Source organism: Pan paniscus, chromosome 9, assembly GCF_029289425.2.
Source record: "Pan paniscus chromosome 9, NHGRI_mPanPan1-v2.0_pri, whole genome shotgun sequence".
Taxonomy (NCBI): domain Eukaryota; kingdom Metazoa; phylum Chordata; class Mammalia; order Primates; family Hominidae; genus Pan; species Pan paniscus.
Window position 1 is genome coordinate 12,922,861 of NC_073258.2, and position 13,918 is coordinate 12,936,778.

General features: G+C 51.7%; 1 protein-coding gene and 1 long non-coding RNA gene across 5 annotated transcripts in view; one reads left to right on the forward strand and one right to left on the reverse strand.

Annotated features, from left to right (window-relative positions):
• Window positions 1–13,918, forward strand: part of AMPD3 (adenosine monophosphate deaminase 3) — a 56,595-nt gene that overhangs the window by 32,894 nt on the left and 9,783 nt on the right. For all 4 annotated transcript variants that reach the window (XM_034932137.3, XM_003818151.6, XM_034932138.3 and 1 more), the window contains exons 5-10: window positions 1,401–1,620; window positions 3,816–3,945; window positions 9,921–10,115; window positions 11,470–11,601; window positions 12,141–12,304; window positions 13,375–13,501. In XM_034932137.3, the coding sequence (XP_034788028.3) occupies window positions 1,401–1,620; window positions 3,816–3,945; window positions 9,921–10,115; window positions 11,470–11,601; window positions 12,141–12,304; window positions 13,375–13,501 (968 nt within the window). The remainder of the gene's footprint in view (window positions 1–1,400; window positions 1,621–3,815; window positions 3,946–9,920; window positions 10,116–11,469; window positions 11,602–12,140; window positions 12,305–13,374; window positions 13,502–13,918) is intronic.
• On the reverse strand, window positions 628–9,468 carry LOC134731224 (uncharacterized). Its single transcript, XR_010113415.1, has 3 exons — window positions 9,146–9,468; window positions 5,903–7,907; window positions 628–4,543 (listed from the first exon to the last, which is right to left on the reverse strand). It is a non-coding gene; the product is annotated as an uncharacterized LOC134731224 (long non-coding RNA).

A 13,918-nucleotide genomic window follows, 5' to 3' on the forward strand; every position in this document is an offset into this window, starting at 1 on the left:
TTTGAGCATCTGGGGCCCTAGGTAAATCTCAGCCCTTTGGGCCTATTTCCCTATCTGAGGGAAGTGGGTCCTACCACCCCAGTTTTGGCAAAGACAGACAGAAATGACTGTCAAATGTGTACTTTACATGGACAGAGGACCCCTGTGTTCTGGGCATGAGTACGGGGAAGAGGAGCAACTTCCGAACATGCAGGCTGTAGCTTCACCCGGGCCTTGAACTGCCTGCATCTCACAGACCACCGCATTGCCTTAGGGCCTCCTGAGCTGGCCTGTGGCCGTGCCTGATGGGGCATTCCCCTCTCCAGCTCTGCCTGCATCAGCCCCTCTGTGGCTCCTCACATGTGCTCTAGGGATGGACTGTTCCTTCCAAGCACAGATGGAGGATGCCCAGGCAGGTCACTCTGCCTTGGCAGCTTCCTTTGATGCAGATCTTGAGGTTTGCTCCTGCCTATGCTGGCAGCTGGACAGCTGATCCTGGATGGTGCCGGCTGAGCTGCATGGAGTTGAAGCCTCCAGCTCTACTGATATTTAGCATCGATACACTCCTTGGCCAGGGACAGAGTTTATCAAGAGTCAGGAAAACTAATTATGAGAATAATAAGAATAATATCCTATAATTCATTATTTGTAGTGCATTACTGTTTATGAAGAATTTTCCTATACACACTATTGCAACCCTCACAGCAGCGTGTTAAGGCAGGGGGTGTTATCTTCAGAGGAGATAGGCTCAGAGAGGTAAAGGAGTTTGCTGAAAGTCTCACAGCAGGGAAATTGCATAGAGGAGTTTTCTACCTCCTGTTGGCTAATTCTAACCTTAACCTATAGTGGTTGGGGGCAGATGGCTTTATCATTGGCATTCTCCGCTCTGGGGGAGACAAGTTCCCTATCCTTTGCTCCTTTGGGGAGGGAGTGGCTTCTTTATCTAGCCCCTCAGCTGGCCTGGGCTCGGGACAGTTATTCCCACTGGGCAGTCCAGGTGCAATCTGTTCTCTTCCTGGGAGAAGACACCACTGCTCTTTTTAATATTCCTGGGATCTCTGAAGTGCCGAGGAAAATGAAGCCCATTTCAGTTAAATTTTAAAAAATTGTTGAAGTGCTGGCCATATGCCAGGGACTGTTCTAGACACTCAGCAGTGAACAGCACAAATTAAAGTCTCTGCCTGCATGGAGTTTCTATTAGAGTGGAGAAGACATCATATCTGAGATAAAGAAGTGACATGGTTTGACATGGTGGTAAGTGCTGACGAGACAAAAGGAAGCAGGGAAGAGCATATGAGATGCGGGGCCGGCGTGGGGTTGGATTTTGGGCAGGAAGGCCAGCGCAGGCCTCCGTGTCTTTTGAGCCCATGTGTGCTCACAAGGTCAGGGGCACTTTGCCATCCCTCAATCCTGTTTTGCAGACTTCCACCCTCCTCCACTGCCCCAGGAAGACCCCTACTGCCTGGATGATGCACCCCCCAACCTGGATTACTTGGTCCACATGCAGGGGGGCATCCTCTTCGTGTATGATAACAAGAAGATGCTGGAGCGCCAGGAGCCGCACAGCCTACCCTACCCCGACCTGGAGACCTACACGGTGGACATGAGCCACATCCTGGCTCTCATCACCGATGGCCCCACGTAAGCTAGCTTCTCCGCGGCTGCCTGTCTTTGCACAGGTGCTGTTCTGTAGGAAGGAGATGAGAAAGGCCTCACCCCTCTGCCCTGGGGTCCCCTGTACTTAAAGCATCCCAGAAAGAGCGCGGTTTCTCCTTTCCTCAGTGCTTTGTGGGTTTCTGCAACAGTTTTCCTTCATAAGCTGGCATAGCCTTTGACTTGGTACTCCCTGTCCCCCCTTTTGTTTTTGAGGCAGCATCTTGCTCTGTTGCCCAGGCTGGGGTGCAGTGGTGCGATCTTGGTTCACTGCAACCTCTGCCTCCTGGGTTGAAGTGATTCTCTTGCCTCAGCATCCTGAGTAGCTGGGACTACAGGCACGTGCCACCATGGCTAAATTTTTATATTTTTAGTAGAGACAGGGGTTTTGCCATGTTGCCTAGGCTGGTCTCAAACTCCAGAGCTCAGGTAGTGCACCCAACTCAGCCTCCCAAAGTGCTGAGATTACAAATGTAAGCCACTGTGACCGGCCTCCCTGTCCCTTCTACATGCATAGTGTGGAGCCTCTGCTTGCTGGTGGCTACCTGGGTGCCTCTGAATGGCTGTCATCCCTCTCCCCAGGCAGGACAGCAGTCTTGCAGAGAGTTACCAGCCCAGAGCATAACTATTTGGTGAGGAGTGATGAAGACATTGCTTCAGGCCTTGAGTTTTCTGGGTTTCTGGAGGGGAGCATGCAGGGAGCCTGGGGAACTTTGCTCGTGGGCATGATGCACCATGATGCTTGTGGGCTTGGCTCCAGCTAACCTGGTGGGCAGCCATCTTTCTGAATTTGGCCCCTCACTTCTTGGTGGGCACTTAGGCTGATCAGTAATACCTGGACTCTGTGAGCCTCAGAGTGGCTGTGCTGGGAGTGGGAGTCTGGGTGAGAGGAGGTGCTAGTCACTCCTGAGGACCTTCTCTCTTGTTTTCTGGGAATCTTGTGATGCCAGTCTCCAAAGTAGCATAGTGAGCCCAATGTGGATGGGCAGCATGATTCTTAGTCCTCCCTGATCTGAGGGCAGAACTAAGGCATGGGAAGGGCAGGGGCGGTTCCTCAGAGGCTGTCCTCAGCCAGGTGTGCAAGTAGTGGCTGTCCCATCTGGGAGGCTGTGAGGATCCTGCCTAGGGAGAGAGACTGAGTGAGATGGCCTTTAAACTCCCTTCCGACTCTGGGGCTGTCCTGTGCTCCGTCCACTCTGGGGCTTGTCTGGGCAGATGGATGACTGTGCTGTTGCAGTGCCGGCAGATGCTCTTATGGAAGTCTACGTGATTAGATGCCAAGGAAGCTGCTGTTTGTTTTGGGGGCCTGAGGAAGCAGGGTAGCATGAATTGTGGTTGAAAGTTCCATGTGGCTGTGGATGCAGGTGTGTGGCTAGGCACCTGGGCTGTGTGTGGGCTGGCAGTTGGCCACAGCAGTGAGCACTCCCATCCCCAAAGGCCTTTGCTGGCTGATAAATCATGGGCCCCTTCTCTGAGTTGGTGTGAATCTGGGGGCATCAGTCCTTACAGAGATTTCTGTCTCGGTAACAAATATCCCTACAGTCCCAATCCGCGCATGATGCAAAATATCCTCCTCTTGTCGTGAAGCCTCAGAGTTGAGAGATCCTTGGGCCATGGCCATTAGGTCAGGGGGCTGGTTCCTCTGCAACCGAAGGTGGGCAGGTCATGCCTTCTAGTTTGACTGTGTTATCAATCCTCTGGGCAACAAACTCCTTCTTCAAGGAATGACAAGTGGCTGACGATAGAAAAGAGGAAGGAAAGGAGGAGATGAAGGAGGGAGACTTCCACTGAGCATCCACTCTGCTTGGAGTCAGGCCCTTTCCCAGGCATAAACCAGTTTAACCCTTACTTCAGCCTTGGGTGTTACCACCTGATATTTACTCATGGGAAATGGAGGCTTGCGGTTAATTCCCTAAACACATAAACAAGAAGTCAAAACACCTGTATGAGGTCCCAGAGCTGGCCTGCTACTGCCCCATCTCCTGACTCTCCACTGACTTTATAGAGTCTGTGGTTATGACTCAACAGTTCAGCAGGGTCTGTAGAAAGCCAGAACATCCTCATTCCGCCCTGCTCCGTCCTGACCCTTCCAGCCAGGGTTGGCCCCTGCAGATGCTGGAGGCCTCCAAACTGGAGAGCTCGATGCGACTCAACTATGGTCTCTCCCCATCTCCAACTTGCAGGAAAACCTATTGTCACCGGCGACTGAACTTTCTGGAATCCAAGTTCAGCCTTCATGAGATGTTAAATGAAATGTCCGAGTTCAAAGAGTTGAAGAGTAACCCCCACCGGGACTTCTACAACGTGAGAAAGGTGCGTTAGGGGCGAGTGTTCACAGCTGCCTCACCCGGTCCCCCTCCCAGCCCATGGGATGCCCTGAGCCAGTCTGAGGCTTTCCCCTGTGAGAACTTCAGGGCTCCTTGCTAAGGGCGGCCTTCGTGGCCAGAAGGGTATGAAGCATATGTGCAGAAGGAAGATGGGTGAGCTGCATTTGTGTCAGGCTGGGCCTCAGACAGCACTTGAATCACTCTAGGTGGAAACATTTGTCCGCATTGTATATCTGTTGGGATGTGCCCTCTTCCTTGGAAAATAGGGCACAGCCTATTAATTGGTCATAAAAGTTGAGCACAGCCTACTTTTAAGGTAGGGGATGTATTAGAGTCATCAAAGAAAGACACAGCTGTTAAGATCTCTTTGGTCCCCTCCTTGTGTCCATGTGTTCTCATTGTTCAGCTCCCTTATAAGTGAGAACATGCGGTGTTTGGTTTTCTCTTCCTGTGTTAGTTTGCTGAGGTTGATGGCTTCCAGCTGGGCTTAATACCTAGGTGATGGGTTGATAGGTGCAGCAAACCACCATGGCACACGTTTACCTGTGTAACAAACCTGCACATTCTGCACATGTATCCTGGAACTTAAAGCAAAATAAATAAGTAAATAAAATAAAATTTAAATTCCCTGAAAAAAAAAAAAGATCTCTCTGGAGATGGGAGTTTGTGGTTTTGCATCCTTCGGGATCATGTGGATTTAAAGAAAAGCCTCTGATATGCTCAGATCTCTGCCTCTCTTCTCCCACCAAGGGGATGGCAGCCTTGTCCGGGGCTCCTGGCAGTCTCCGCCTGCAGGGGCTGCAACTGCGGTAGGAGCGAAGGTTAAATGATTATGGCCCTAGCCTTTCCATTCTCTTTTGCTGAAGCGCTGTGCAGTGAGGCACAGGGTCAGTGCTAGGCAGGGGGTGTTTGATGGTGAGCAAGAGTCACTTCCTGTCAACCAGGTGGCTTTGAGGGAGAGGCCAGAACTGAGCTGACTTAGAGTGAGTAGGAGCTTGCCAGGCAGAGGGTGTGGTAGGGGAATGGAAGTGGTGGCATTCCAGGTAGAGGCACGTGATGTGCAAATGTCAGGAGGGAGGGATGGTATGAGAGAGTCAGAACAGTGTGTTGACGTAACTGCAAGCAGTGCGGTGTGGTTGGAGCTCAGGCATTGGGAGCGGGGAGCAGCGGGTTGTGGGGAGAGTAAGGCTGCAGAGATGTGGGGAGGTCCTGGATCATGCAGGGGCTGTGGGTTTCCCACAGAAGGCAGGGAGGTGGGCCGGGGTGTGGTGGCGAGCTGGGAGAGAAGCTCCTGGGGGAAGAGTCGGGATCAGGCTTTGCTTGGAGGAGGGATGGCCAAAGCTGGGTGGAGTCACAGTGGGGTTGCCATCTCCACAGGAGCTCTGGCCCAGCTGGGAACCTCTTGGGGACTTCTTCTTTTTGGGGTCAGCTTTGATAAAGGAGGGTAGGCCAGGGGAGGATGTGGCTCCTCTGGGAAAGCCCAGCTCCAGCCTCCCTGACCCCCTGGCTGGGAGCATATCAGCGATGCAGATGGAAGACCCTACCTGGAGGCCCTAAAACCACTTCTGTTACACGCCAGGGGTCCAACACAGACTCCCACTTGGATGGGATCAAGAGCTTTAAGAAGTGAGAGTTTGGCTTCAGCTCATGTGCCCTGAGAGGCTTACAGAAGTGTCTTGGGGATTTCCAGGCAGAAGTGAAAGGTGTTGTAGACACCACTTACGTGGGCACCCTGGCATTTTCACCTTCAAGCACCATTTGTTCCTTCTCTGTGAGGCTTAGGCGTTCAGACAGGTGGATGCCTCCATCACTGTGTGAACTCCTCTCAGCCCTGCCCAAAGAACTTCACACGCCTAGCACATGCCCAGGCCCGTGTTCAAAGAAACGCCTTGCCCAGCCCGATGCAGCCCTGCCCTGAGCATACGTGAATGCTCTAGGCTTACCTGCTTCCTGCTGCCTGGGGCCAAGGTGTCCTCGCTGGCTGTGCTGGCACTGACACTGTTTGCTTCTAAGGTGGGGCCCCAGTGGGTGTTCCTGGGTCTACCAGCTGCTCTCTGGCCACAACATGAGAAACAGTCCTGGCGTGGGGCTACGGTAACAAATCAGAGCCTATCCCCAGGGTTCTCCTGCAGTCTTGGGGTTAATGTTTTCTCTGGACAGAGATGACCTTGATATCTATGACCCAGTGGCCTGTTCTTAGGCACCATAGTCAGTCCATAAACATGGGTGCAGGTCTGCTATGAGTCAGGTCTGTGCCTGCCCCTGGGTGCTGCCTACTTGATAGCACTCTGTCTCTCTCTTTTTTTTTTTGAGATGAAGTTTTGCTCTTGTTGCCCAGGCTGGAGTGCAGTGGTACAATCTCAGCTCACTGCAACCTCAGCCTCCTGGGTTCAAGTGATTCTCCTGCCACAGCCTCCCGAGTAGCTGGGATTATAGGTGCCTGGCACCACTCCTGGCTAATTTTTGTATTTTTAGTAGAGATGGGGTTTTGCCATATTGCCCAGGCTGGCCCCGAACTCCCAGCCTCAGGTGATCTGCCTGCCTTGGCCTCCCAAAGTGCTGAGATTACAGGCGTGAGTCACCACACCCGGCCTTGATAGCACTCTCATAGCCTCTACTATGGGGAGGAGAGCTGCTTTCTAAAATCCAGAATGGGCTGGATGATGGCCTCCGTATGTCTAAAGTGGCTATTGGTGTCCCTGGGGCAGACAAGGGCTGTGGTCTGAGGCAGGAGCTGTGACGTGGCCGTGGATCTGTGTGGGTGGTATCTGTGAAGGCACCTGTCACACTGCAGCAGGTGAAGGGCTGAGACACCCCGAGGCCCAGCCGGCAGGACTGTGTGACTGAGACACTTGTTTTCTATGCAGAAGCAAGACAGAAGAGCTGAGTGTGTTTGCTGCTTGGGAATTGGGTAGAAGTAGGTGACATCCACTGTGGTTTAAGTGTCATATTAAGAATAGCAAATAGGTTTTACCTTCTGTGCCAAACCTGACCAATTAGGGACCACCCCTAAGGCTTAGTGAAAAGAGTGCTGTGTTCGATTATTGATGCCTGCCATGGGTATGGAAATGGTCAATGTTGGCTTAGGTCCCAGGTCTGGAAACTCTGCTCTTTCTTTACATCTGAGGTCTTAGGTGAACACAGGGAATGCACTTGGATCCTCTGGTGAACTGAAAACACTGACCTCCAATGACCTTCAATTATTTTGTTCCTAAAATAATCACCCTTGAGTTCTGAAGTTTGGATGGGGTGCTTCCTGGATTGTCCAGTTGTTTTCCTCATTTATCTTGTGACTCATGGGGGTAAGGACAGGCTGACCCCCCTGTGGTGTGTCATTGGTAAGCCAGAGGACAGGACCAGAAAGCCCAGAATCCGCTGAGTCATGCTGAGGTCGTTGTACCAAGCTGTGTCCAGCTGAGCTGAGCCAGGCTGACCTTCTTTTGTGCATCCCACGTGAGCCCAGCCTCATCTCTGAGGAGCCTGGGCTTTGGGGATGTTTTAGTTTTCTGCTTTGCTTTGTTTCCCCAATGTCCAGTGGTCTGTCTTTCTGGTAAGAATGGCAAGATTAATGGCAGGAAGGACGCTGATGAGTGAGTGCTGTGGCTAACGACATGGGCTGGCTGGCATAATGCTCACAGAGGTCCAATGGATCAAATATCTGGTTTGGCATTACTTGGAGATGCTCAGCCAGCCGTGGACAGCATTCCCTGCCCTGAGGTCAGCCGCCTCCTCACCCCAGCCCGGGCTGAGCGCCCAGTCGGCCGCAGCAGTAGCTCCAGAGTGTGGTCTAATGGCTGTCAGCAGCCTGGCCTTGAGGCTGCTGTCGTCCTCCCCCGGAGCTCCCGTAGGTCCCTTGTGCTCAGGGAGGGGGAGTCAGTTTACCCATAGTGACTTGAGGCCATCCCTCAGCTTAGCTGGGGCTTCATTTCCTTAGGGCTTGTGGTTGTCCTATGAGTGAAGCACAGTGAAAAGGCAGACTGGGGATGAGGGGTTGGGGAGATGGGTAGGATCCAGGCAATATTAGCAGAGCCCTCATCCTAAGATTAATGAAGAGGGTTCAGTAACAGAGTCAAATTACATTTAAAAAATCCCTTCTAGCTTCTGTGTATGGAGAATGAATTGAACCAGAGCACAAGAAAAAGGAACAAGACCAGTTAGGAGGTCACTGTGAATTCAGGCCTGAGAACATGCAGGCTTGAACTCCCGTGGTGGCAGTGAGGTTGGAGAATATTGTATGGATTTGACATCCATTTGGAAGGTAGAACTGATGAGACTCACTGAGGGAAGGGAGTAGTAGGAAGGCCAAGGATGACTCCCAGTTTTTCAGCATGACCAGCTGGATTCAGGACACACCATTTCCTGGGATTCCAGAATCTGGGAGACAATCAGGTTTGGGCTGGGGTCAGAGATGGAGAGTCCACTTTTGGATATATTAAATTTGAACTGCCTTTGGGTTATCCAGATAGAGATGTCAAGAAGGCAATAGTATGTACAGTTCTGGAGCTTTGGGCTGGTGACATAAATTTGGGAATTGGTATAAGGAAAATAATTAAATGCACAGAAATGGAACAGATCACCTTTGGAGAGAGTTTATAGTGAGAGGACAAGAGGGCCCAGGACCAGGCATCAAGAAATTCCATTATTAAGAGGTCTGGTAGTGAGGATGAGCTGACTAAGGAGGCTGAAAAGGAGAGGACAGAGATGCAAGGGGTCGGTCTGGTATCACAGGACTTAGCATGATATAGAGGGCATGAGAAATCCCATGAGGTGTTTTGAGACCTTGCTGGGCTCCTTCTGCAAAGGTGCCTTCTGCAAAAAACTGCCTTTCCCTGGAATGTGGGGAGAAGTCTAAGCTGACTGTTCATTTCTGCTTCTTAGGATTTGCTCTAAGATCTTTGGCCTTGGGCCCCACAGCTTGAGTCCATATGTTGGCTTAGGGTCAGTAGAGCGGCTTCCAGTAGAGTGGCTTCTTCTTGGGACTTGGATGCCCTGGAGTTTGGGTGAGGTGTAACTAGTCAAGGAAGGGTGTGTTTGGAGGGTTGGCCTTTAGTGTCTGTTCTTCTCATTCATTCCCACTTGGAGGTTTGCTTTGGGAATGCTCTGAGGGTTCTGAGAGGGATCAATGGGAAGAGTGGGATTTGATGGGCCCTCAGGGTTATCACTAAAACTGTGAGAACCTGTCGTACCTGTTAGTTTGTTCATTCATTCATCCATTGGTTCGACTTTGTACTAGGCTCTGGGGTAGGTGCTGAAGACTTAGAGGCATCAAACATGGCCCTTGTCCTTGAGGAGCTCTCAGTCTAGTGAAAGAGTAGACACACAAACGTTAGAGTGATCGGGAGGGTCTGCACAACAATGGGATGCCTGTGCCAGGTTTTGAGGTTGGGCAAGGGAAAGAGCATTCAGTTGTGCTTGGAGGAACAAGGTTGGCTCCCAAATGGAGGAGGTTGTGGGAAATTTCTAGGTGAATGAGATGGCGGAGAGAAAGGAGGGCATTCCAGACTGAAGAAACACGTGGGCAAAGGGATGCAGTGTACTGTACCTTGGTGTGTGGTGTACCCGTAAGTGGTTTGTCACGGCTGCAGCACAGAATGGGGCAGTGGCAAGGCGAGAGTTAAGGCTTGAAATAAGCCTTGAATCCCAGGCCAAGGTGCTTGGGCTTTATCTTGAGACTGATGGGCCCATAGGTCATTTGTTAACTGGGGAATGGCCTGATCCAATCTGCATTTTAAAAAGATTTCCTGGTGCTGTAAGGAGGTGGAATGCGCAGCAAGGCTGAAAGGGAGGGATACCAGTTCCGAAGTCTGGAGGAGAAATGGGGGGTGGGATCCAGGCACTGGTGGGGCTGCCCCGATGGCCCATGAGGTGCTGGGGTTCTGTGCACATTGAGGGTTGGATGTCTTAACTCTTGTTGCTAGGGGAGGTGGCCTGACTCAGGGCCTGGTGGGCGCTGTGTTCCAGGTGGACACACATATCCATGCGGCCGCCTGCATGAACCAAAAGCATCTGCTGCGCTTCATCAAGCACACATACCAGACGGAGCCTGACAGGACTGTGGCAGAGAAGCGGGGCCGGAAGATCACCCTGCGGCAGGTGTTTGACAGCCTGCACATGGACCCCTACGACCTCACTGTGGACTCACTGGATGTCCACGCGGTGAGTGAGCTTCTGCTCCAGTGCCGCCAGCAGACAGCAGCCCTGGCTGGGGATTCAGCCCCCTGGAAAGCCACCATGATTGTGCTTGCGGGGAGGTGCTACGGAAGCAGCTTTCTCTTCTATCTGACTGAGAGGTCATGCGGCCTCAGAGAATAACAGGTCTGGGGCAGCCATGGGACAGGGAAAGAGGGTGTGTGGCTTGGGGCCTGACAGGTCTAAGCACTAATCCCACTCCTGCCACTTAGGAGTTTTGTGCCCTTAGGCAACTCACGGAAGCCTTTATTTCCTTGCCTATAAAATGGTGACAGCCATGTGCCTTATTAACTTAAAAAAATATTAAAACACTAAATGATGGTGTAACTGCTATGGAAAACAGTATGGTAGTTCCTAAAAAAGTTAAGTATAGAATTACCTATGCCTCAGCAATTCATTTCTAGGTATATACCCAAAAGAACTGAAAGCAGGAACTTGAACAGATACTCACATACCAATGTTCATAGCAGTATTATTCATAGCAGCCAACAGATAGAAACAGCCGGTGTTCATCAACAGATGAATGGGTAAACAAAATGTGGTATATCCATACAATGGAATATCATTCAGCCATAAAAGGGAGTCAAGTACTGTACATGCAACAACCATGAATGGATTTTTCAAAAGATTATACTAAATCGAAGCCAGACACAAAAGGACAAATATCATATGATTCCACTGATATAAGGTACCTAGAATAGGCAAATTCATAGAAACAGAAAGGAGAGTAGAAGCTACCAGGGGCTGGGGAGAGGAAGGTATGGGAAGTTAGTGTTTAGTGGGTATAGAGTTTGTTTGGGATGATAAAAAAGTTCTGGAAATGGTTAGCGGTGATGGTTGCACAACAATGTCAATGTACTTAAAGCCACTGGAACTGTACGGTTAAAAATGGTTGAAATGGTAAACGTTGTGTTGTACATGCTTTATTAGAACAAAAAAACTTTTGTTAAACAAAACATTGAATGATATAATGTGGAGAAAGTGCTTTACAAAATGTGAGTAGTGATAGGGAATGTTCTATTATTCAGTGGTGCAGCCTCTCTGCTCACTAAGTCAGCCATGTCCTGAGCCGAGCTGTGGTAACTTGCAGGTGGGGCCTCTGCTGTTCCTTCACAGGGGGCCTTGCCAAAGGATCCCAAGCTGACCGAGTGAGGATCCATGGTCCTGGTGCTCAGGAGTTTCTAAGGTTTCATGCAAGAATTGACATAGAAGATGTCTTTCGGTGTGGCCATACAGAAGGCCGCCTCGTAAAGGTCTAGAGAGGGGAACGTGCATGGTGGCTGCAGAACGATGCGTCGATTGGTGTGGTCTCCCCCCTCAGGGCCGGCAGACATTCCACCGCTTTGACAAGTTCAACTCCAAATACAACCCTGTGGGGGCCAGTGAGCTGCGTGACCTGTATTTGAAAACTGAAAACTATCTGGGAGGAGAGTACTTTGCTCGGATGGTCAAGGTGAGTGAACCCTCAGTCTCTCTGAGGCCTCTCAGGTGCCTGCCAACATCTGCCTTCAGAGAGTGGGGGCCCTGTGTGCCCCTGGCCCCTTCCCCTCCCTCTGTCTACCATCAGCTCAGGGAAGGGTGAGGTGCCCAGGTGCCCAGTGCTGTGGTCTGGCTGCCTGCTCCAGGCAGTGCTGCATGTGCCAACTGCAGGAAAGAGGAGGGAAGGGTATCCACCTTGGCCAAGCTCACAGCACCTGGCCTGGCTTTCGTGTCTCTGCAGCCTGAACCTAGCTGGGTGCAGATGAGCTCCGTGTGGAGATGCTTCTGCTGTGGCCTGGTTCTGCAGACCCAAGGCCTTCCTCACCAGAGGGGGCCTCTCCTAAATTGGAACAAGAGCTTACAGGAGCAGGCAGCCCTGGGGATTTAGATCAGTGCTTCCAGCCTGGGGGCAAGGTGGCTGGGGGAGCCACAGGACCCTGCTGGTGACGGAGAGTGAGAGTCTCCCATGTAGCTGGAATGCACTGGGGCTGACCCAAGCTCTTCTTGTGCCAGGAGGTTGCCCGGGAGCTGGAGGAGAGCAAGTACCAGTACTCAGAGCCACGGCTCTCCATCTACGGCCGCAGTCCTGAGGAGTGGCCCAACCTGGCCCGCTGGTTCATCCAGCACAAGGTCTACTCTCCCAACATGCGCTGGATCATCCAGGTGCCCCGGATTTAGTAAGTGAGGTGGCCCGCTGTCTACCCTGTGCCCTACAGAGGTGACAATCTGTCCCTCATGGGCTGCTGAGTCTGCACTCCTGAGGGGTAGGGCCTGTTCTGGTGCCAGCTTACGCTTGTCCTTTCCAGGGATTTTTCCATAGAAGGAGTGATGAAAAAGATGTCTGCATGACACTAGAGCTCTTTTTTTTTTTGAGACAGAGTCTCACTCTGTCACCCAGGCTCTGAGTGCAGTGGCATGATCTTGGCTCACTGCAACCTCCACCTCCCTGATTCAAGCAATTCTTTGCCTCAGCCTCCCGAGTAGCTGGGATTACAGGCACCCGCCACCACGTCTGGCCAATTTTTATATTTTTAGTAGAGATGGGGTTTCACCATCTTGGCCAGGCTGGTCTTGAACTCCTGACATCATGATCCACCTGCCTCAGCCTCCCAAATGCTGGGATTACAGGTGTGAGCCACTGCATCCAGCTGACACTAGAACTCTTGATCTTTGAAAAATATAGATGTGCAAAGGCCTTGGGGGAACTACTACCCCCGCCTTCTTCTCATTGTGGGTTGAGGATGGATTGTCCTTTTGGTGAGCCCCAGGGTATGGGGAGAGCTGTAGTGGTCTACATTGCTGGCCTCTCCCTGGATGTCACTCAGATGGCTGCTGTCCTCTCCAGGCGGCTGGCCAGGGTGGAGCCCATGGCTCCAGGATGGGCTGGGGTATGTGGTTTAGGGAAACAGAGCTGAGTAACCGAATGTTTGGGTCACTGATAATTTGAGGATTCATATCTCAGCCTCTTGGTCAGCCAGAATGCCACCATCCCATTCCTAGTGGCTTCTGGCTTGAGAAAGTGCTCTGATGGGCATGGGTAGGTGTGGAGCTTGCAAACCAAGGCAGAATATTGCAGACATTGCTGGGAGAGGAGGACAGTGGAGGGATCTGTTTTCAGGTCCCATCTGACTTGATTCTGGGTGTTTGATGGGGACACAGGGTGCCTGAGGAAGTGACTGGGGCTGGTCTCTGACAGGGCAGCAGGCTGTTGGATCCACCTGACAAGCGAGTCTTTGCTGTCCCCCAGTGACATATTTAGGTCAAAGAAGCTGCTGCCAAACTTTGGGAAGATGCTGGAGAACATCTTCCTGCCCCTTTTCAAGGCCACTATCAACCCCCAAGATCATCGAGAGCTTCACCTCTTCCTTAAATATGTAAGTGTGGGTGGTGCCCTAGGCAGGGCTCATAGTGGCAGAGGCAGGAATGGATTCACTGTGAGCTGGGTCAGGTTTGCTCCTGCCCTTCACGATGGTATCTCAGGTCCTGCCACCTGTGTTCCAGGCATGGGGTCACCAGCCCCAAGAAGCTAGATTTCTAAAAAGTCCCCTTCTCCTCAGGGGCAGCTCTGGGAGTCAGTGGGTGTGGGGGGATGGGGGTGGTGGTCTTGGGGTAGGCCTTTCCCCCAGCAGGGAAGGCAACAGTGGGCAAAGACTGGGAACTCGGTTCCTGCCAGGTGGGGCTGGAAAGGCTGGCTCTAGCCCCCGGCAGCAGCAAGCAGCAGCCTCAGGTTTTTTTTTTAGAAATGCAAACACTTCGATTCACCTGCTTTACCTAGCAACAAAGGTCCTCAC